Source organism: Papaver somniferum, unplaced genomic scaffold (assembly GCF_003573695.1).
Source record: "Papaver somniferum cultivar HN1 unplaced genomic scaffold, ASM357369v1 unplaced-scaffold_154, whole genome shotgun sequence".
Lineage (NCBI taxonomy): Eukaryota > Viridiplantae > Streptophyta > Magnoliopsida > Ranunculales > Papaveraceae > Papaver > Papaver somniferum.
Window position 1 is genome coordinate 2,494,553 of NW_020624820.1, and position 24,746 is coordinate 2,519,298.

General features: G+C 41.4%; 3 protein-coding genes across 3 annotated transcripts; 2 read left to right on the forward strand and 1 right to left on the reverse strand.

Annotated features, from left to right (window-relative positions):
• Positions 1 to 1,075: 1,075 nt before the first annotated feature.
• LOC113336646 (ornithine carbamoyltransferase, chloroplastic-like) lies at positions 1,076 to 5,416 on the reverse strand (the record flags this gene model as incomplete). Its single annotated transcript, XM_026582294.1, has 6 exons — positions 1,076 to 1,568; positions 2,062 to 2,337; positions 2,477 to 2,608; positions 3,234 to 3,568; positions 5,153 to 5,269; positions 5,401 to 5,416. Coding segments are annotated over 6 exons (1,059 nt in total), but the record flags the coding sequence as incomplete, so codon positions are not given.
• A 7,169-nt stretch (positions 5,417 to 12,585) lies between these two features.
• Positions 12,586 to 13,566, forward strand: LOC113336647 (testis-expressed protein 9-like). The gene is made up of 2 exons (XM_026582295.1): positions 12,586 to 12,955; positions 13,274 to 13,566. Exons 1-2 carry the CDS (start codon positions 12,586 to 12,588, stop codon positions 13,564 to 13,566), a joined length of 663 nt encoding a protein of 220 aa, XP_026438080.1.
• A 9,565-nt stretch (positions 13,567 to 23,131) lies between these two features.
• On the forward strand, positions 23,132 to 24,187 carry LOC113336648 (F-box/kelch-repeat protein At1g57790-like). Its single transcript, XM_026582296.1, has one exon. The coding sequence runs from the start codon at positions 23,132 to 23,134 to the stop codon at positions 24,185 to 24,187; it is 1,056 nt and encodes a 351-aa protein (XP_026438081.1).
• Positions 24,188 to 24,746: the final 559 nt, after the last annotated feature.

Sequence of the window (24,746 nt, forward strand, 5' to 3'; positions counted from 1 at the left end):
CTAACCGAACACACAAGATGTACCCAAATAAATTGTTAAGTTCAAAGTTCGGTTACCTACCATTTTATCCTAGGTAACCGAACATTACACTGTACGACCAAAACCTCCATTAACGAGCGAGTTCGGTAACCTGCGTGTTTGGAAAACGTAACCGAACTACACTTTCAGGTGTGTTCGGTTACATGTTCTTGACATATGGTAACCGAACTAACCCAAATCTACATAAAAAATTTCATTTTTTTTGAAAGTTTGGACCAATTCAACCAACATTATCTAAGTTTGAAGCACACCTGGGTACCCAAATACCCTCCCTCCGGTTGTGGTTGGTAAAATCCATCGTTTTTCATGTTTTCCTTCTTCATCTTCTCTAACTTTACTCTCTCAATAATTCTACTTCTTTAAAAAAAAAACCATCTGATTTTTTAATCTCACTAATTATCTTTAACTTAATCATCACACAAACTATTATTAACACTAACTAATCATCATCCAAAATTAATCAGGAGGGTAATTTAGGTATTAATATAAATATCCAGATAAGGGATGACCTAGATTTATTTCTAATGTCTTTACCCAAAATAAAACCATGGTCTCCCAAAAAAACCATGATCCCAAAAAATCGTTCATATTTTGATGTTCCAAATTCCTACTCACGTCTGCCTGCGATGGGATTCATAATCTTGTTGGTGAAAGTTTGGCACTAGATTACAAATGCAGAATGCCTGTGCAAGCATTGGTGCTGAGAGGATAGGGATCAGATTGATGATGCTGATGCTTAGTCATCATGTAATTGTAACTATGGAAAATTTGTATCTGATGAGATACTTATAAATTAGTTGGCCAAGACTTACATGAGATACTTTCACAAAACTTCTATGCTTACTGAAAGAAACCTGAACTCTTGCGTAAAGATATTGTCATCAGTCCATAATGATGAACTCTTAAGTTGGCTCCTGCAATCAAGAACCCCAGCATTGTCCATATACAACTTGGTACTGGAATTGATATTCGACTCACGGTGACCAACTTTTGAAATGCCTATTTTGAGAGTCAGCATAATTCCCTAGAAGTAAACTATCCGAATAAAACAATTCAATTTGTGATTCCATGAGAAACAAACATTAAACAAATACTTATTCCAAGTACAAACACGAGGTAACAGTCTTTAACCACATGAAGAAGATAAGAAGAAACAATGGTGTACCCACTACTAGTTTTTCATTCCTAATGTAGATGACAGATATGAGGAAAGGATGGTGTTTTTCGCTCTAAGCATCGTATAAGACTAGTCTACCATCAGAAATCGGCTGCCCTACAAAAAAACACTACTACCACTAGCACTAGTAATACCAACTCAGCTATTATTTACCCTCACTTTCTAACAGTTACAAACCAAATTGATGAAGCATTATAGCATTCTGTGCATGCATACGGTTTTCAGCTTGTGGAAAGACGATGGAGTTGGGAGCTTCAATGACTCCATTTGTGACCTCGACACCTCTTTCTGCTGGTAGGCAGTGCATAAAATACGCTTCTGGTCCTGCTAGCGTCATTAGCTCTTCATTTACCTGCAATAGAGTTTTTAAGGGTGGGGAGTAATTCATATTTAGTACATATAATCACATGATGGTATGGTAACCTAAAAAAGAAGACTCTGCGCTATTTTGAGAGAAGAGGTACTCCATGCTAAGTTATGGACGAGTCAGTCGACTCACTCCAAAGGGAAAATAGAACACGGCTATTGGACTACAGATGTTCAGTCATTGTTCTAATGTTTTTTTATCTATTTTATAGATCACAAGGTTTACTTCGCCACACAAAACTAAATTCAAGCAGATTACTACTATTTTAGCTTCACCTGATCATTGTTCAGGGTTTTTCTGCATAGAGGAATCACTACGCTTTCGAAGTTCAAAGAATATATTACTATGCAGTAAAAGGGTATGGTCACCTAATTACAACACTTCAGAGTTCAAACAATCTATATGATTGTTGTGCAAAATCACATAGGTCAACATACACCATATAGAAGTCGTGATAGCCAAAGTTATGAAAGTATACCTGAAATCCTTCAAAAACTTTACGGCGGTATTCAGCCTCCCCTTTTTGACCCATACTTGCCCAAACGTCAGAGTACACAACATTTGCCCCTTTAACAGCTTCTTTGGGATCATTGGTTATCTCGATTTTGCTTACTCCAGCATTCCGTGCCTTCTCAACTGTCTTTTCATCTGGTTCAAATCCTTTAGGACATGCACAAACGAAATGAAAAGGAACCACCGATGCCAACAAGAGCCACGAATGCACTATGTTGTTTCCATCTCCTACATACACGACCTGTGGTTCACATTGACAAAAGAGCAATATCAGCATAGTCTAAAATAAAACCGAGATACGTGAAGGAATATTTGAAATAAGGAGAATTCAATTCGCTTTGCGAAGGTGTTATTCAATAACAAGAGAGGAATGAAATTACCTTTGTTCCTTCAAGCTGACCAACATGTTCAATTATAGTGAGTGTGTCGGCCATAATTTGAACAGGATGATTGTAATCAGTCAGGCCATTGATGACCGGTACAGAAGCGTATTTTGCCAAATCAAGAATGTCCTGCATTGCTAAAAAAGTTGTGGTAAATAGAACAAGAAACATAAGTACATAAAGAAAAGCACAAACAATGACCAGAATAGAAGGTTGGAGTCCTGTCCTATTTCAACTTGCTCAGTGGCAGTGGCGAAGCCACGATTCTTGGTAGGGAGGGTAAACTTAAAGGGGTTTTAAGCAGGGAAAACAAAAAGCCTTAACTAGGCTTCCTCATGCAACTTATCCAAATTTTGTCAGCTTGGATGCAAATTTAACAATGGCTAGTAAAGATATGTATCTTCTTATCAAAAAAAAGTAAAGATACGTGACTGCCAGCAGTAATTACTACCGCTAGTTCAAATCAAAGTAATCTTGAGTCAAAATTTAAACTGAACGAAGAAAGTTAGATTGAATTTACACCATGTCATGCCCGAGTTTAAAAATATATAGTTTGAATAACTGGCTTGAACAGCCAAGATCTCCTGAACTTATGCTCAACTAACTTGAAGATGATAAAGTTATGAGCTCCCGATATCCAATTTGTAAAGATGGCATAATATGCAGGATCTAAAAACAGCAAGTCAACCCCAACAAATCCCATTAACAGTAAATGTACAACTACTAGAATGATAAGCAAAACTCACTGTCATACCTGATGAGCAAATAAACGAGCCATAATGATATCATTATAGCCAGAAAGCACGCGAGCAACATCACGTGTTTCCTCCCTTTTACCCATTTGAATATCATCCGGTCCTAAATATATAGCATGTCCACCTAACAAGAAGAACCCTGTCTCGAAAGAAACTCGAGTTCTCATTGACGGCTTTGCGAAGATCATTGCCATTGTCTTCCCTTTAAAAGGTTGGAATGATCTGTCTCCTGATTTAAGTAGCGCCTTGACCTCAGATGCACGATCCAGGATCTTAAAGATAGTGTCTTTATCAAAATCACTGATGTGAATAAAGTCTTTAATCCCCAGTTTTGCTGAAAACTCATCAAAGTTACAAATTCAGCCAAGTATGTTGCAGTATTTGTGGGTTGTTTCATGAACTCAGAACTATAAGTTAAAGGTACCCTTTGTTTTTGCTGGCAAAGGAAGATTAATTAAATAAACAGCATATTTCTGGTGCCATTTTGCAAAAAAAAAAAAAAAAAAAGGTTTAAAGCACAATAGCCCAAGTATTACGGGAACTTATTCACACAAGTAACTGGTTATTCATTCTAACAAAAACTTCATAATAGAAGCATCCACTAATGTAATATGTATGCCTTCACTGCATGCGAAGTTACTACTACTTATGATCTTTGGGTATGCACGAACCACTAATAGATGTTGCATGTATTACTGTATAAGATCACTAGCAAACTTATTATTCATCAGCAAGATTAATATCTCCACGTAATATCTAGGATCAATTGCGTCAGTTTCTTCCTAGTAATCCTAATTCACTCTTCTGAAGAGTGTTGATTATGATCCTAAGTCTGAAATTGGTGATATTCTCAACACACTCCAACAATTACAATATCTGATTATCAATCTATCATCCTAATTCACTCTTCTGAAGAGTGCTTGATTATGATCCTAAGTCTGAATATGGTGATATTCTCAACACACTCCAACAGTTACAATATCTGATTATCGATCTATCATGCAAAACGAAAAGCGAAATATTTGTTCTTGAATGGTATGGCAGCAGTTGTTTTCAAGATTTTAGCCATATTTCTCTACTCAGTTTCAAAGTCAGCCAAAAACTTTGATTAGCATATTTTCATAAGAGAGAACCTAAACTATAACAAAACATTAAGGTTTCACTTCTTTCGAAACTATGAAAATCAATACACATAAAGAGGTTAAGTTGAAGTTAGAGAAAAAGTCAACAGTATTTCAATTCAAGTCGTACATTACAAAATCCAAAAATATCTATTCATCAGTTAAACAACACAACAGAGAGCGAGATAGTTCATCTGAAACCTTAGATTTTGAGAGTTTGTAGCAACTACTAATCGATGCTAAAACGTATTATTGTATCAGATCATCATTAGACCACTTACTATTGACAGCTAATCACTGATTAACTCAGTATACATTCTTCGACTATTTATGTTAACCTCTTATTTATATGTACACAACTCTACATGCTAGGACTAAAGCTTCAGCTGAAGAGGAGGATTTTTATATGTAAGCCTAAACCATAAGAAAGAACCAAGGTTCCACTTCTTTCCAGCTCATCATGGCTTACATTTGAGGTTCAGTGTAATCAATCGGTAGAAAGAGTCATTAATATTTCAAAATATAATTCACCCATTAAGAAATCCAAAGGTTTCTATTCTACCAGACAAACAAAACAATTAAAGAAAATGAAACCCTAATAATACCACATAAAAAGAAAATCCAATTCAAACTCGATGAAAAGACCCCATTTTTCTACGCTCACGAAAGCCTAAAACCCTAACCTAAATCTAAACATGGTCAATTTTTTAAGCAAACCCATTATGTAAATTAGCAACAAAAAAAAAAATTAAAAAAAAATAAAATAATAAATTATGAGATGAAATGAAAAATCTAACCTTTTCCATTAATAGAAGATGAAACGGAAGCAGAAGCAGAAGCAGATGTCTGACACGAAATCCGGTTACATTTCAACAAACTTGATGGAAAACAAACAGATTGTAGTAGTTTCTGAGCTGGAAAAGATGAAGAAAATGATGAGAGAGATGAAGTATCAGATTGAATGAGAGGGGAAGTACAACAGATGGAGGATGCCATTGTTATTTGATTGGCTTAGAACTTTTGGAACTTTTGAGGAAACAAAAACCTTTCTCCAGAGGAGTTCAGAATTTGTTGATGCGCCCCTGGAAACAAAATTTTACACAAATTAGAGAACTCTTCATATAAAACATATTTACACAACATGAGGTTCTTAACAACAAAGAATAAAATGGTCTTAAACGGTAAGACTTTGAACGGGCAAGGAAATTTTCCCTCCAATGGGCACTGTTAATGAGAACCATATAACGTTAGAAGAAACAGAGGCTGTAGGTGTTGAATTGGATCCTCGCATTATCAGGTCTACAATATGATAAACCTTACATGTGTCATAAAGAAACCACTTTATTGACCCAGGAACATAACATCAAAAAGAAACAATCAAAAACCACTATCAAGTATGAAGAATCATGGAAAGCTTTTAATGTATCTACCTCAAACTAAAACTGTACCTAACTTTGATTAAAAACTAATCAAACACAATCACCAGTAGCCATTTCACTAATATGCAGAGCAACTATAATCAAGGATAAACAACAAATCCCCATTTCATCAAAAACTGAAACTTCACAGAATTAAGGTAAACCCATTTCAAGAAAACCCAATAGTCACATCACATAAATAACAGCAAGAAATGACTTCTGAGCTAAACCCAAATTTCAAATACTACCTTAACCTAACAATCATAATATGCCACAAATGCATTCAAACAATACATTGTACATCATTTTAATGCAAGAGCAGAATAAGAGAACACTAACTTACACCAACAAACTCAATTCTCATTTAACATATTCAAATCAAACATGCAATTAAGAATATAATTATTGAAAATAACCCTCAAAACATGCAATGCAGTATATTATTTGATTCAATTCTGAATCAACATGATTAACCCTAATTTCAAAAACAAAAACCCAAATATAAGTTTAATCTCATGAAACCCTAACTTTGGACATTTTCCGGAGAACCCATATCAATTAAAGAAGGAATTGAAAATCGTGTACTCATACCTTTTCACTGAAAATCTTGATCAAATCTTAACGAGAAGCAGAAGAAAATAGTAATCCAGAAGAAAAGAGGCTGTTCGAAGAGGAGAAGCAGAAGAAAAAGTACTAGAAAGAGTGATAGAGTGACTCTGTTCGAGGGAATGAAATTATAAAACAACTAGAGTTGACGGCTATACCTAGGCTACTATTAGTTGCTGGATCAGTTTCGGTTACTATCGGTTCGGGTGTGAGTATAAACCTTAACGGAAACTGAAGTTGTCGGTCTCAAGAAACTGACAACGGTAGCTATACCACCCGAAGGTTTCCTAATTGGGAAAATTAGGGGAGACCCAAAAAAAATAATATTCTCATTGTCAAGTCCATAATTAATTTTGGGTACTGTGACATCCATAATTATTTCCGTGACACCCAAAATTATATGAAATTATTAAAAACTTCTGCATGACTGAGTTATGCATCAGGGGTATAATTGGCAACTCAACTTGGACATAACATATCTAAAAATCCGCACCTTAGAAATTTACAAATTTTATATGGTTGGAAATCTTTTAAAGAGAGCTACGCAACGAGTACAAACAACAATATCAAATTTTTGTTTTTCATGGAAAAAGTCGGAGGTGATCATCGTTTTAGGCAAAATTTTCGAAAACTTGATACATAATCATTATGCAGCCACCAAAAAGGATGCATAACGCATTATGCAGACGCATAACGAATTATGCAACCATTTTCTCGACTGCATAACAAAGTTATGCATCTATAACAAGTCATGTACCCATTGTTTTCGCACCCTTCTTGAGTATAAAAAATTGATGCATAATGCAGTATATATCCATATTTACGGATGCATATCATGTTATGCATCTATTTTCTCGATGCATAAAAGATTGTGCGATAATTTTCTCGATGCATAATGCATTATGCAGTCATATTTTCGGATGCATAACAGGTTATGCATCCATTTTCACGACTGCATAACATGTTATGTAGATATTATTGTAGGTGCATGACAAGTTATGCAACCTTATTTTTTGTTGGTTTCAATACTAACAAAAATGTTGTTGTATAACGTGTTATGCAATCATTTTCCGGACTGCATAACACGTTATGCAACAAATTTTGTAGATGCATAACAGGTTATGTAACTGTTTTTAGAGTTGCATAACAGATTATTCAACCATTATGGACAACAACAACACCAATACATCTGTAGCTTTCCAACCAACAACACCTATCCCTTTATTTCATCATCTTTACTTATACTACCATCAATACTTCTTTTTCTTCTGGTAATGTTGTGAATTGTATACGTTAAGTTGAAGATCATTGTAATGGAGGAATATTTACTAAGAGCAACAACTAATTGGTTTGATGGGTCAACAGAAGATGATGCTGAGTTAATAAGAGAGCTTTACTGCCATATACAAACCCATGATATCTGTGCCATAAACCTCCTTATCCTTGTTCATCTCAGGCTTCTAAACCACGCCCTGAGTCCTCAAACACAACCGTAAATCATCCCAGCAGTACACGGCTTAGAATGCCATCATATCTGCCTCCTATTGTTATATCTCCTTCACTGACTCTCTGTAAATATTCATCAGCATCCCTGGAAAACAGTTGCAAAGAACCATAGCAACAATACATATCTTAAGAATGAACTTCAGCTCAACATACAACCAAAATAAGTCCCAGACTTGGTCATTCCAGCCTCATTCCTTGCTTGCCTGAACTGCCCTATATTCAACAACTCTACTTCCGACGTAGCAGCAACACCAGCTCCTTCGCCTGAGAAAAAATTGACCAAACCCTTACAAACTTGAGCCACACCGCTGTCAACACTAATCCAATTCGAATCCCTGTAAACATTTCATCATTCAGTTGTATAGAAGCAACATTTTACTGCTGAAATATCAGCTCAAATCGAACCCAGTTCAGCTCCAAACTCGGCTGCAAAATCACCAAAGCACAGGCACATCTCCTTTTTCTTGTTGCAATCGAAGTGCTCTCAAAAACCCATTGCTTCTACTGATGAACAAATCTCAATTCCACTGACATCTTCACCAAACAGCAGCCACCATTTCGATACCCAAATTGACCTGCAAATTGAACTACAACCACCAGAACACAGCTTCTACTCAGGTACAACTATTGGAGATATTGAGACAGCACTATCGGTTACAAGTCATCACCAGCAGCAACACAATGATGAATCCAGTGACATGAGAATCTCAGTTTATTCTCTTCCTCAACTGCTCAAACACTAAACCCAGTTTCATATTTCTTCACTTAAAACCCCCAATTCACAACAGCAGCAGATTATCTTCTAACCCTTGAAAATCATCTGAACCACCATTTTTCTAATAATCATCTGTTTCTCAAATCGCCGCTTTGAACTAAAATTCACCACCATTTCCATCTGAATCTCAGAAGCAGATTCAGAATCCGAGCTTCAATTTTTGAACAACTCTTCTCTTTTTCTCGATCTGTAGCAGCATCAATTTCAAACCCTAGATGCAGCAACAGAGAAGAGATTAATCACAAACATTAATAGCATCACCATCTTCCAGTTCTAACTTGATATCTTCATCGAAGGCAACGACAACCCCGGCTGTATAATCTGCTGGTAATTTGATCGAAACACTAAAGAACCCATGAAGATAAAGGTCTTGTGAGACAAATCCTGAACCTGCTCCAGAGATTTTAACGATTACTTCACAGTTGGAGGAAGAGGAAAAAGAACTGAAGAAGAAGTGTAATTCGACCATTAAAACAGACGAAAATATAATTTTTGAAATTGTGGGTTTGAGAATAATTTTTTTCCAGAAAATGGGTGCGTGCCTGTAGTTTTCTGAGCGTGAGTTTCTCAGTGGAAAAATCTGGGAGAATGGGTCTCCCTGTAGTTTTCACTTCCTAATTTGGTTGGAAGATTTTTGGAATTGTAAAAGCTTATAAATAAAAGCTTGGTTGGGCACGATATGCTAAAAGTTGCATAGATAGATTACTCTCAGAGGAAAATTTGTGTCGTTATTGATCTTCAATGGAGGGAAATTTAACATCATCAGCATCAAGGGAACAAGGATCATTCTTAAACGAGAGAAGTAAACGTCAATGCCCACCACCTCCAAAAGCCGCACCCTGGCTTGTTTTTCAACATGGAAAAGGTATAAAACACCAAGCTTTTTATAATCCATGTGAACCAAATGAGAAAATAAGCACAAAATTTATACTAGAACTAAGTGGAAGTGGAAAGATGTAGTGGCATAAAGCTTGTTGTAGTGGCATAAAACCACACACTACATCCAACGAAGTATAAGATGATTTAACACAAAGTGAAGATACACAAGCAAATGTAAACACAAGGATATACGTGGTTCGGTATGATTACCTACGTCCACGGGGTGAAAGGATGAATGTTCTTATTTCTCTTCTTTGGTTACAAGTTGTTCTCTCCTTCTCAAATGGTGAAGCTCTCACAACTCAAGTATGATGCCTTGTTTTTATCTCTCTCTCAACCTGCCTCTCTCTCTCGACTTGCCCTTATATTTATAGGCCAAGGTCGACATACAACAGAATTACAATGTTGGTCACATTACATCAATTTAGTTGTTCCTTATCAGACCTTCACTGCTCGTCCGACTTTCTGGTTTGACCGATAGTTCTTCACCCGAGGCCGAGTCTTAATCGTCCGGTTAACACGATGTCGCCCTTCTCTTCTTCTCGTTCCTTTGTTTGACCATCTCCCTTCGTCTGAGCGAGTGCTTTCTGATTGTTCGCCCGACCTGTCCGAGGATAAGGATCACGTCACATCCGACCCACGTGATACCTCGCTCCTTGCGCCGTCTGGTTCTATCTTGTGCTTCGCCGCTCTTTGTTCTTTGGTGTATCACAACTTAGGATTTTGCCACCTAGCCCTGTGGATTATCTACACCTACATTTATGCCCCTTCTTTTGCTCGTGTGCTTGGCACGAGGGAAAGAAAATCGCTCCACCTTCCCACGTCCTCGAGCATGCCGAGAATTCCGCCATGCAGTCTCCCATTAATTCTCCCTTTATGACTTGTAACCGTTGATGTCGGTTGAGGCGCTGCACCCTATAAGTACCTACATTCATGTTCTCTTTCCTTTGCTCGCCATTTTTCAGAGAAACCAAGTGTTGTTCTTTTTTTTTCTTTTCCTCCCACTTTACCGACGCCATTAATTCCGGTGATTCCCTTATCTTCTCCGTCTTCGGCTTTGCTGTTTTTGTTGGTGAGGTTTGCGACAGTCGTGGTTAGTTCTTCCTTTTGCTTCTCTCTTCACCAACGTTCGTATTTCTCCGTTCGCTTTTTGCCATGGCTACTTCTTCTCCGTCAATGACTGAAAAAAGGTGTGTGAGTGATACCTTCTCCGAGGGCGATGTTGTTTCTCTTGATTCCCTATTTTGGCTTGAGAGTCCTTCCCATCACGATTATCGTGCTATAAATTCCCTTTTTCCTGATGATTCTCCCTCTTTTTCATGTAGGGCTGATAAGAGAGTCTCCAAAGACTTGTCCGATGATGAGTTTATTGGACAGTTGAAGGAAGAATTCGGTCTTCACAACTATGAAGTGACCCTAGTCTCGGGACATACGGGTGTGTTGAAGAAGACCGATGTCGATAAGCATGAGCAGTCGTCCGAGGCGATCATCGTCACTCGTGGGCAGTTGGAACTTGGCCTTCGCTTTCCTCTATACAACCCTGCCATCCCTTTCTACTATGAGGTATTGTTGCAGCTTCGTCCATATCGGGCCTTGACTCAGTGGAATGGCAACATTTTCCGTCTGATGAATGAGTGGAGAGACCGAGGCGAGGGTCGCGGATCTACGGCCGATTGGTCGACCTATAAGCCTGGAGACGCTCCCGATTACACTTCTGCCAATTTTATCGTGAACTACCAGAGCGGGACAGCTACCAATGGCGACCTTGCTGGTTTTGCTGCTAGCCCTCACCGTCAGAAATCTATGCCCGAGGGTGTTGACAGATTGATGCTAGATGTTGATCCCCTTAGTAAAGGTTCCAACAAGCGTGCTCGCCACACCAATGACCCATACTGGGACCGAGTTCCACTTATTGTTCGTGGCCAAATTTTGCATGGTAGCTTTCCTCCTCCTCAATTTCCTGCAGAGCCTTATCCATTCTGGGTGATTAACGATGATAAGGTATGTTGATTTCTTTCCACTTTCTTTGATTCCTGCTGTATCGGCTTAGTGTATTGATTACTTTCTTGTCGTAGGTTAAGCCTCAGGGCAAGCCTACCAAATCGGCTTCTATTTACAAGAAGAGGAGCGTTGGCACAAGGGTCGAGGAAGACCAGGGGAAGGTAACAAACATATAGCTTTTATTCTAAGTACATGTACTTGCCCCTGTTTTTTGCCTTCACGTGTTCTGACGCTGAACCTTGTGCATAAAATCCCTAGGCGCGAGGATGAAGATGTTGGAGGGTCCAATACTGTTGGTGGTGAAGGTTTGGTTCCAAGGCGTAATCCTCCTCGGGGAAAGGTGGCGGCGAAGGGAGTGGTGCTGAAAAGCTCGGACATTGTGATCGACATCCCCGATCAATAAGATGAGGACGATATATTCGGGGACGAGCAGCTGTTTGATGAGGATGCTGGTGGTCAGAAGGAAGGGGAGGTTCCTGCGGAAACTGCTATTATGACTCCTATGGCGCTGTCTGGAGCTCATGGGTCGACCCATACATCGCTTCAAAAGCTTCCCCAGAAGGATGTTGGGTTTCCATCGGGTGTTCTGACATCTTTTACCATATCAGGCCCTATGTGTGATTCTCTTGGTGCATTATACTCGGAGGAGTTCGGCTTCTATACTGATGAGCACATGATTGCTGTCGTGCCCCTGTATCCTGACATTGCGCCGGTCTTTGATAATTTGGTAAGTGGTTTGTTTGAACTCTTCGTTTTGATGTTTTCGGGCCTTACTAATCTCGTCTTGGGATGGAATCTGTAGGCGTTGAATCGGTCGAGGTTGGAGGCTGCACTCCGCCGACAAGAGATTAGGAAGTTGGAGGCTGCTCTTCAGCAGGAGAAGGAACGATCTCGTGACCTGGATATCAAACTCGCGGATGCTCAAGGTATATTGTCTACATAGTTGTGTTGATTGAGTTCTTCGTACCAATGTCCTGAGTCAATTATTGTTCTTCTAGCCGAAATATCTAGTATAGATCTAGACGCTTCTTCGGACTATAGTCTTATGAAGAGAAAATGGGATATCGAGAAAGATCATGTGGAGAACCTTCGACAACGAATTTCCAATAAGGATGGGAAGATAGACCGACAGGAGGCCGAGATCCAGCAACTTCAAGAGGAATTGGACAAATATCGTCTGTTTGAGTATGTCCCCGAGGAGATAGATAACTTACGGACTCGTTTGGGCATGTTTCAAAGACTTGCTAGTGATAAAACGTTACTAGCCGATAATCTGGAGAGTCAAAATGGTTCCCTTAGGCTTCAAAATCGATATCTTCATGAAGATCGGCGACGAATTTTGAGGGAAAAAGTTGTGGCCGAACAGTCCAACCGAGATCTTATTGAAAGGACCAAGGGTTTCGATAAGCTGTCCAGTGACCTAGAATGGACCCAAGCCCATTTATCGATGCTATAATTGTCCTATAATCGTCAGAGGGCCGAGTGGAACGATCACAAGAAATATTGCCCTTCGAATGAATTCAATGAACAATACTATAATGAGTTAACTTTGAAGCTTTCTAAGGCCGAGGATGAGTTGTCCAAGTCCGTGAAGTCGTCAGAATCTGTGTTGTCAACCCTATCAGGTCTTTGGAGTGTATGCTGGGGTGTCCTTAAGACCGAGTTAATTTGTTGTTTTTACTCCATGTTCTGCTATATTCCGTGTTTAACATGCTTATAATGTTTTGTTGCAGCCGAGCAGGGTCGTGCTAAGGATCTGGAGCGAGATGTGCACAACCTCGGGCAAGAGGTGGAGCAGTGGAAGAAGGCTGAAGGCGAGATGAAGGTTAATCTCCAAGCCGCCGAGTCGAGGTCCGAGCAGCTTTCTCAGCAGATTGTGGACGAGAGAAACGCTCATCAGAGCGATCTTGCTGAGGAGATCAAGGCCGGTGTAAACGAGTACATCGCGCAAAAGCGCCGCGAGGTTTCTCAGAGGAAGGGAGGGGCCGGTGCTGCTCCACCCAGGAGTTTATCACGCCTTTTGTAGTGCTGCGCCACTAATTTTCCCTTTGTTGCGGGTTGTAATTCGTTTGAACACTTGTCCCATGCTTCTTTGAACAATTTCTTTAAATGGCGTGTTGCATCGCCAAGCTTGTTTTTCCTTTTCTATTTTCCTTGACAATATCCGCCTTTTTCATTGTGTTGACAATTCTCTTGACAATTTCAGCCTTATCTTGTTGTTTATGTTACGTACCTGCATTTGATGTCACATGTATTTGTTATTAGTGCCTTTTTTTTAGAACACACTCAACGAGGAGGGTCATCGGGCCCGATGCCATGTCCCAGCCGAGGTATCTCATCACTATCTTTTAGATTCAGTGAAAGGGTTATAGTCGCCCTAGGTCTAGGCCCGACAATCCCGAGTGGTTATCGGCCAACCAACTCGGGAAAGTGGTCACGGCCACCTGCGATGGGGGTAACCTTTCAGATGTAAGTAGGTTACCTAGCTGAAAAGAAATCGTATCTTAACAACCTTTGGTATCTGGCTTCCAACCACCAGTGCCCTTAGGCTACCTCGGCACTTGCACACTGCCACTGCCCCGAGTATCGAATAGCCAGTCGACTGTAAGTCACCTCGGCACTTCCACACTGGCTTTGCCCCGAGTACGAATGACCATTCGAGTGTAAGTCACCTCGGCACTTCCTCACTGGCTTTTCCCCGAGTACGAATGACCATTCGAGTGTAAGTCACCTCGGCACTTCCTCACTGGATTTCCCCCGAGTACGAATGACCATTGGTCGCTCATGTCATATTTCCTACCCATCGCGGTTTTAAAGAAATGAATGACAAGTATGTTTACCTGTTTCCCTCGAACCCCTCATGGGTAATAGAGTTTCAGATGTTGAGCATTCCACGGTTTTAACTCGGGTTTGCCGTCTGGTTTGAGTAATCGATACGCTCCATCACCAGCTTTAGACACGATTGTATATGGTCCTCCCCACCTTGCCGCTAGTTTACCGCCCTTTTAGTCACGTTCCCAATCGGCTAGATATTTCAACACTAACTGCCCCGGTTGAAACTCTCTTGGTCGAACTCGTTTGTTGTATTCTCGTTGTAATCTCCTTTGGTAATTCTCCATTTTTTGCAACACCATCTCCCTTGTTTCCTCCAAGTCATCGAGCTTAGCCAATATTAGATCCGCCGATATGTTTCGCCTCCAGGCTTCAGTTCTTGTGGTGGGTATCATTGCTTCAGTTGGTAGTATCTCTTCGGTTCCATAGGTCAGCATGAAAGGTGATAGCCTTGTTGCTTCCCTTCGAGTGGTTCGATAGGCCCATAAAACATTGTAGAGTTCTTCGCACCAATTACCGTATTCTCCATCTAACTTTTTCTTCATATTGTCAGCGATAGTTTTGTTTGTGATCTCGTCATGCCCATTACTTTGAGGGTATATGGGGGTATCCTTGCTTTTTATGATGTTGTATGTATTAAATAGTAGGTTGATGTTTTCTCCCTGGAGATGTTTTCCATTATCCGAGACGATGGACGCCGATACTCCGAAACGACATATGATATGCTCCCAAATGAACCTGAAGACATCCTTGTCACGGATATGTCTCAGTGGTGCCGCCTCCACCCATTTAGTGAAGTAATCCGTCGCTACTATTAAGTATTTTCTATGCCCCGATCCTACATGTAATGGTCCCACGATATCAATCCCCCACTTTTCGAAGGGTCAGGGGCTTACTACCGAGTTTAGAGTTACTGAAGGTGCATGTATCTTCTTACCAAACCGCTGGTATTCTTCTCAAGCTTGCGCCATTTGTTTTGCATCATCGTTCATATACGACCAGAAGTATCCCATCGTTTTCGCTCTCGCTGACAGACTTCGTCCCGAGCTGTGATTTCCGGCTGCTCCATAGTGTAGTTCATTCAAGATTGCCTGGCCTTCTTCCTTACTTAAGCATCTTAAGAGTGGTCCCAGGTATGATTTCCTGTATAGGATTCCGTCTCTTAGCTCATAAGCGGCCGATTTTCTTTTCACTTTGTTGATCTCGGGTCCCCCCTTGGGTAACTCGCCTGTCTCCAAGTACGAATGAATCAGATTTCTCCAATCTCTGTCCGGATATCTGTCGGCCGTGTTGATAGCCACGTCGACGTGCACCTTGGGTGTCTCTGGTATAGATCGGGTGAGGAGTCTCATGACACGAATACCCTCCACACTTGGGTCTGTGAGATGGGATGCAATATATGCCAATGCTTCCGAGTGTCGATTATCTTTTCTGCATATGTGGCGAAATTTGATTCCGGGAATCTGGTCGATATAGAATTGGGTGAGCTCCCAGTACTTATGCAAAATCGGGTCGTGGATGGCGTATCTGTGATTTGTCGGATCACCATTTGCGAGTCGCTAGTTAGTCTTACATCTTGTAGGCCCATCTCGACGATTAATCTCAGGGCGTGAATCGCAGCTTCGTACTCGGTGACGTTGTTTGTCGCCTTAAATTCCAATCTAAACGAATGGACCATTTTTCGTCCCTTTGGTGTGGTAAAGACTATCCCAAGCCCCGATCCATCTTTGTTCGACTCTCCATCGACAAATACTTCCCAACGTGATGGGCTACTTGATTCGAGTAAGTTGGCCGGGTCTTCTCGATCTTCTTCCATTCCGGGTATGTCCTCGACCTCATCTTCGTCGCTTAGTGGAAAATCTGCCAAGAAATCTGCCACTACTTGTGCCTTCACTGCTGTCCTCATTTCGTAGAAAACATTGAACTGTTTAATTTGCGCCCCCCATTTGGAGATTCTTCCAGATCGGCCTGCATTGTCCAGTACCGCATCAATAGGTGATTTTGTGAGCATGCGGATCTGATGGGCTTGGAAATACGTCCTTAGCTTCAAGGTGGCGAAAGCTAGCGCTAGAATCATCTGTTCCATCCTAGTATAACTTTTCTCGGCCAGACTTAATGTTTTGCTGATGAAGTAAACGGGCTTTTCCTCGTTCCCTTCATTTCGAACTAAGACTGCACTGATAGCATATGAAGTTGCTCCGAGGTATAATGTGAGGACCTCCGACGGATCGGGTCTTTATAATACTGGAAGACTTGCAAGATGTAGCTTAATATTCTGAAACGCCTCCTCACAGGCGTCTGTCCATTTGAATTTCTCTCTTTTTTTAAGAGTGCTAAAGAAATCCTTGCATTTGTCGGACGACCGAGATATGAATCGCCCCAATGCTGTTATACTTCCATTCAGCTTTTGTACGTCTTTATTGTGGCTGGTGACGACATCTCTAGGATGGATCTGACTTTCTCGGGATCTGCTTCTATCCCCTTTGGAATGATGATATATCCCAAAAATTTGCCCGATGTGACCCAAAAATCACATTTGGTCGGGTTAACTTTCATTTTATATTTTCTCATCGTTCGAAAGATTTCCCGCAGGTCTCGGATGTGATTCTTGGCTAGGAGACTTTTTACTAGCATATCATCGACATAGACCTCAATGGTGTTGTGGATCTGGTCTTCAAACATGTTTCCCACCAACCTCTGATATGTGGCGCCTGCATTCTTCAGCCCAAACGGCATCTTGGTGTAGCAGTATAGGCCCCTTGGTGTGAAGGAGGAGGTGTGTTCTTGATCCTTGGGAGCCAGCGGGATCTGGTTATACCCCGCATATCCGTCCATCAACGTTTGTGCCTCGTACACCACTATAGATTCCACCAGTTGATCGATACTTGGGAGAGGGAAACTGTCCTTTGGACAAGCTTTGTTCAGGTCGATGAAGTCGATACAGATTCTGACTCCTCCGTTTCTCTTTGGTACCACGACCATGTTAGATATCCACTGTGGGTAGTGCGATTTCCTAATTATTCCCGATTCCTGTAACTTCTTTAGCTCCTTCTCGACGGCCGCCTGTAACTCTGGTGCGATTCGCCTTATCTTTTGTCGAACTGGCTTGAAGCTTGGGTCGATCCTTAGATGGTGACAGCATACCTCCGGATCTATACCCTCCATATCGTGCATGTTCCATGCGAATGCGTCCATGTTTTCCTTTAGCACCGCCACAAGCTGGTTTACTTGTTCGTCCGATAGTAAGGACCCGATCCTTACCATCCTTGGTTCTTCTACAGTTCCAAAATTAATCTCCCGAGTAGATTCCACGGCCGAGAAGTTTGGTTTTGATTCCTTCACCGGCGTTGTCTCCTTTAATTGCTATGAAGGCTCGTTTCCTTGTGCTTCGTAAGTCATGACCGCCTGCGAAATAACTCTTTCCAATTCTTCTGCGACTTTGGCTTCTTTAGACCTTTTATTCTCTCCCCTTTGTCGTGCTCGCCTCTCCTCATTTATCTGGGCATCGACCTGCATGCACTGTCGGGCTGCCTGTGGATCTCCTACGACCTCAGCTATCCCCTTGTACGTTGGGAATCTTAGCCTTTGATGATAGGACGATGCCACTCCTTTGATTCCCACGATCCATGGTCTTCCGATTATAGCTTCATAGGTCGAGGTGACATCAACCACGCAGAACGTGGTTAAAGTATCTAGGTAACCACCTACATCCGATACCCTTAGAGTTACTTCGCCCTTTGGGATAGTTACGGTCCCATTAAAACCGTAGATATGATATGTCGATGGGACGAGTATATCATCTGACAACTCCATCCTTTTGAACGTATCGTAGAAGAGTACTTCGACTGAGCTCCCACTATCTACTAGTATCCTTCTTACCCCCCATTCCTCAATCAGTAGGGTGATAACCAAGGGATCACTGTGAGCTTGGCCGTTTATCGGGACATCCTGAGCCGAGACAAAGATGGGTCGCATCATCCAGGATTCCATCGGAAAAGCTTTTGCTACACTGAAAATTTCCTTCCCACTATGATCTCTTTTGTGGATTCTTGACATGATTTCAGGATTCAGATTGTACGCTTGAGTGGCGGAATGGGATATCATGTTGACAAACTGTGTGGATCTGTCGATCCGGACCTGATGAACGGGTGCATCGGACGTTTCGGTCATCTGGGTTGGGTGTCGGACGAACTGCCTCAGATAACCATCTCTAATAAGGTGTTGCACGATGTCTTTCACTTCTTGACAGTTATCTGTAGAGTGGCCTCGGTATTGATGATAATGGAAATATTCCGGGTGATCCTTGGTCTCCTCGAACTGTACCCCTCTTGAAGCTGGGTATATGATGTCACTCCTTTTTTCGACCTCTTTGAAGATTTCTTCTAGTGGAGCATTCTAAGGGGTGTATGTTCTCGCCTCGTGCCTCGGCCTCTTTCCTTTAGCCACCCATTCCTTCTTCCCATTTCCTCGCGTAGGTGGGCTCGGTCTCTTCTCGGGCCTCCTTTGAACATCGTCCGATGTTGACTCGGGAACCACACTAGCCTCTTGCACTCCCATATCCCTTGACTCTTCCTGAATTTCTTCTAGGGCGATGAAATGTTCTTGCATTTTCCTCATTTATTTCAATGTTTGTGATTTTTCAGTGAACATGGCTATCCAGATGGGATCCGACCTCCCAAGTGCGTTTTCAAACCCGAATATCTACTGGTCGACGGGTACTTTCCCAATTTATGTACACAAATTTCTCCATCTATCGGTCAATGATCTGAGAGGTTCTCTGAACCGTCGGGCCAAGGTGAATAACCTGTTGACCTTGGGCCGAGGTCTGATGTTGTGCATGTATGTTTCCAGGAAGGCTTCGACCAGAGTCTCATAACTGTTCACTATTCCTGGTGCGAGGTTGTAGAACCATTTCCTTGCCTCTCCTTCCAAACTTGCAGGGAAGAACTTGCACATTACCACCTCATGGGTTTTCCATTGTATTAGGGACATTGTGTACATCTTCAAATGCTCAACTGCGTCTCTCGTGCCGTCGAACCTTGATGGGAAGGTGGGGAGCGTGCACTAAGGTGAGAAGGCCCTTAGTTCTAGCTTTTGGGTGAAAGGGGTCCTCTCGGCCTCGCTAATGACCTCGGCGATCTTATCTTCTTCGCCGGTTCCTGACAACTTCCTTATATTTTCCTCTAACTCTCTTAGCTTGGCTTCAGTCGCATTGTCGGACCTTGTGTTTCTCTGTTGATTATTCCTCTCGTGCCTTTCGTCGTCTGTCGATGAATCCTCGGGTGGACCGTATCTTCCGATAGGTGGTGTTGGGGGTGGTCCTGATCGACGATAATTGTTTGGTCCTACTGCAGGTGGTACCTGCCCGATTCGGCCCTGATGTCCTGATGTCCCTCGTCTAGAAGATCCTCTCGACCTCGAACTTAAGTTTCGTAGCTGATAGTTCTCGAACTCTAGAGCTAGGTTCCTCTGTCGAAGATCCCTTAAATCCACCTCTTGCCTTCTTTAGCTTTCCATAATTGCGAGCAGTGTTGGATCTGTACTCTCATGGCTAGAGTGGCCATTTGGATGGCCTAAATGGGAAGGGGGTGGTGCCGTCATCATAGGTGGTGGAGGTGGTACTGCGGGGGGTATCTGAGTCGATGTCGCCGGATCGATTCCGATAGTTGTTTCTCGTCCTAGTTGTACTCGCCTTAGTCGTTCTTGCTCTCGCCCGAGGGCTTCTTGATACTCAGCTTGTCGTCTGATGTTTCGTCTCTGAGCATGCAGGATTAATGCTGCCTCATCATTTTCCGTGTCTGACGCGGTAAGTCCATCTATTTGATCATCCCTCCTTGGGGGCGAGGCGATTCTCTCCAGAGGCGATGGGTCACCGTCTCGTCCCATATCGATCTCCTCGTCCACAGTTGGCATACCCCTTGCAGCAGCTCGTGATTCCTCTGGTGGTGGATGCCCGTTACTCACTCGCCTTGTCCCAGTTACTCCCCCTTACATGTTGTTACTGGAGATCGTGCGGTTCCTCAGAGTTCTTCCCATTCCTGACGTGCTAGCCATCGGACACAGTGTGTCGTTAGTCCGAGAGTCGTCCCTACCTACGTCAGTGAAAACAGACAACACCTTACTTTGACCTATTTTTGAAAAATTTCTATAGTACACACGGTTTTTAGAAGAAAAAGGTGACTGACACCAAGACTGAGTTTCAAAAGTACAATTCCCTCTGCTCTGCCATGCTGACCTCGCCAATTTTCCCTGTTCAGACTCTAAGTGTCTCCTTTTAGACGGGTATCATGCTACGTCGCTTTCAAAGTTGCACGACGTCGCTTTCAGTACCACGACTCTGCATTAGCTACAATTTGTCCTACATTCCCTAGACTCCAAATCATTAACACCTAGTTCTTTGTGGGTAAAAGGTCCAAATTCGTACTTTTATGAGGTCAGCACGCCACGGAAAAAACTGGACTAAGACTTATGCACTCCCTTGGAACTACAAAGGGATGTCTTCCCTTGATTCCTTGGATTCCTTCACCGGCGACCAATAATCTCGCTGTGCTATTGTTTTGGCATTTTCCCCAGCCAACATGGAACCTCAAACAACTTCAACCACACATCGAAGATGTTATTTGGGAGTTTATGGGTATTCCGTTGTTGAACTCGCGGGACAAAAACTAAGATCAAAATACGAAGACAAGTGTGAAAAGTACTATGAAAACGAAGATTAAGACACGAAAACAGACTCGCCTACAAGCGAGAATAGTCGACTGTTCGGGATCGACCTAACTGAAAATGTTTGCTAACGACTCGATCTTAACAACGAAAACTTAACTATCTCAACAGTCTTCAAACCAAACGATCATATATAAACTTTCACCGAGCAGAGTTCATCCCATAGCATCAACTAACACACAAAGTGTTTTTAGGAGCTTTTGGATCGTCTCTGTCGGCACATGCAGTCAAGGTATCCGGAGAACTTAGACGTCCCCTTAGTCGGCGCCACAATGTAGTGGCATAAAACCACACACTACATCCAACGAAGTATAAGATGATTTAACACAAAGTGAAGATACACAAGCAAATGTAGACACAAGGATATACGTGGTTCGGTATGATTACCTACGTCCACGGGGTGAAAGGATGAATGTTCTTATTTCTCTTCTTTGGTTACAAGTTGTTCTCTCCTTCTCAAATGGTGAAGCTCTCACAACTCAAGTATGATGCCTTGTTTTTCTCTCTCTCTCAACCTGCCTCTCTCTCTCGACCTGCCCTTATATTTATAGTCCAAGGTCGACATACAACAGAATTACATTGTTGGTCACATTACATCAATTTAGTTGTTCCCTATCGGACCTTCACTGCTCGCCCGACTTTCTGGTTTGACCGATAGTTCTTCACCCGAGGCCGAGTCTTAATCGTCCGGTTAACACGATGTCGCCCTTCTCTTCTTCTCGTTCCTTTGTTTGACCATCTCCCTTCGTCTGACCGAGTGCTTTCTGATTGTTCGCCCGACCTGTCATAGGATAAGGATCACGTCACATCTGACCCACGTGATACCTCGCTCCTTGCGCCGTCTGGTTCTATCTTGTGCTTCGCCGCTCTTTGTTCTTTGGTATATCACAGCTTAGGATCTTGTCACCTAGCCCTTTGGATTATCTACACCTACACTTGTCATCAGGGATGGTTAGTTATTCTCGATAAGAAAAGTGATCCAACAGGTGATTGTTTTATGTGGAATCCTCTCTCAATGGAGTCGATGAAGTTACCTAATTTATTTGAACGAATTAAGCATTATGAGATCTGCGATTGTGTTCTGACATTGCCGCCAAGTAACAATCGTAACGAATTTACGGTTTTCTTCCTCTTGGTCAATGAGACTACTTCTAAGAACTTGCTTATATTCAGTCACCCTGGAGCCAAGCAATGGCAAAGTAAGTGCTTGGATGTACATTATGAAAACCTTGAAGTTCATACTCTTCATTACTTGAAAGGTAAGTTATACGTTTTTTGTTGCTCAGAATATTGGCACCTAGAGATTGAACTAAAACGACAGCAACTAGGACATGGTCATGATAAAGATCAAACCCTCTCTGTAAGACGAATCAAAGTAGAGGACCGCACATTTTTTCAACATGCTGCAGGATCCACGACTTTAAGTGTAGTTGATTATGTGGCATCTTTTGATCATATCTTCCGAGTTGAAATTTTTTACAGTGAAAGAAATGTGATTAGACCTCGTGCACCTGCCTCAATATTACAAGTGAAGAGGTTGGATTTATCTTTAATGGCTTGGGTGGAGGTGAAGAGTTTAGGTGATGATGTACTTTTCATAAGCACAGAAACAACGTCGTCGTATTGCTCGACCGCAAGTATGAGTCTTAAAAGGGGTTGCTTGTTTTACACATTACCCGAGGATAAGTCCCTCTATATTTTTGAAGTGGAAGATGATGGTATTACAATTGTCTTGTCGTTTCCAAAGCTACCAACGACATGGTCCCAAGGGAGTTGGATAATGATTCCTACATGCAGGAGTACCAATGGAAGAAAAGGAACATAAAATTTCTTGAGCATAGATTACAAAGAAAAAGATGGTCAAGTTATCGCGCTAAATAAAACTTGTATTAACTACAACGATGAGTCTGCAGATCAGGATAAAAATATAGGGGAACTGGAAGAAGTAGAATCACCATCTTAATAGTAATATTCTGGAGTCAATAGCTAGTTACTTAAATTCAAAGGATTATACACAATTTCGCTCAGTTTGCAAAATGAATCGCTCGATTTTTCCTGAAGTATATCCGCCAAGAGCAAATTTGTGTCCCCTGTTGGTTTTTAACTCGTTTGATGATGATAACATTAACAACACCGTCTTCAACTTTGTGGATCCAATGCATAATGATAAGTACTCTATGAAGAAGGATCTTCATTCTGAATTGTTGGCGGGTGCTTCAATCCGTTTTTCCAAGTATGGTTGGCTATTACTAATTTCGAAAGACATGAAAACTCCGTTCTTCTACAATCCATTCACAAACGTAATTATCCGACTTCCTGATTTTCCTGATCCAGGCCATAAGTTATTCTTGAGTGGTATGTCATTCTCGTCTTCACCTACTTCTCCACATTGTGTAGTTTTTGCAATTCAACCTGGAAAGGATAATAGAATCTCAATCTACGCAATTAAAAGAGGAAGTTGTGATTGGAAGTATCTTGTCCTTCATAACTGTGATGATTCTTTCGTGCCATGTTTAAACAATCCGGTTTTCTTCCGCACGGGCTTCTTCTGCTTAGATTATTCTGGAACTTTAGGATGTTGTGTTGCAAATGATGACGATAAAAACAACAATGGACTGGATTGGGCAGTTTATGGTGATCCTATAAAGCAGTTTGACGATGCATTTCCAAGTTACTTGGTAGAATGTGATGGAGATCTTTTACTATTGAACGTAGGGACTATCGGAGAAACGGTTGGAGTATTTAGATTGGATTGGACGAACGAGGTCTGGGTTAAAGTTGAAAGTTTGGGAAAACATATGTTGTTCATCAGCAATACCTCTAGTTTCTCAGCAATTGCTCCTCCCAATAGTCAAATGGAGAACAAAGTCAACTTCCCAAGATTACATAAAGATGGAAGAAGCGTATTATTTTATTCTCTTGACACAGGTAGGTACCATTACTCTATTCGAACTCGAGCACAACAAAACAGTGTTGATGCTGCTACCAACTTCTATTACACAAAGGAGATGTGTAACTGTACTTGGATTGAGCCTGACTGGTCACAGATGAGTACACCTACTGATGAAGATGGCGTTGGTTGGCTTAGCTAGTATCTAAGTGGGCAATATCATTTATGAGCCTTCTTGGTCTACATTCTAGTTTTATTTTATTTATTTTTGGCTCCTGATTTATCTTTCTTTCTTTAGTTGATTATGTGGTATAATTGTATTTTAATGGCTACTGTTTTTTCTTTCGTTACTATAGTTGTATTTAATGGTTCCGGAATGCATACCCTTTCGCCAAGGAAGGTAAGTTTCATCAAAAGATTCTTACCCACATTTGTTGATCCAAAATTTGATGATAAATAAATCAAATGTTATAAACGTACCACCAGAACAACTCTAATACTGTAGTTTTAGATTCTACTTTCGAGGAGGTTAGTTTTGAAAATGTAAGGGTACTAAATACACCATCAACTTATTTGTTTGGACCTATAAGAGAAAACCTAATACAATGTAAGTAGAGTTAGTAGACCAACTTAATGATCCTTGAACAATATGTATATACGGTTTATTGTTCTTGTATAACCAGTAGTTTAGATCAATGATCCGTGAATATGCTGATTGTGTACAAGAATTCTTGGAGAATCTCAAACATCAATATCCAAAA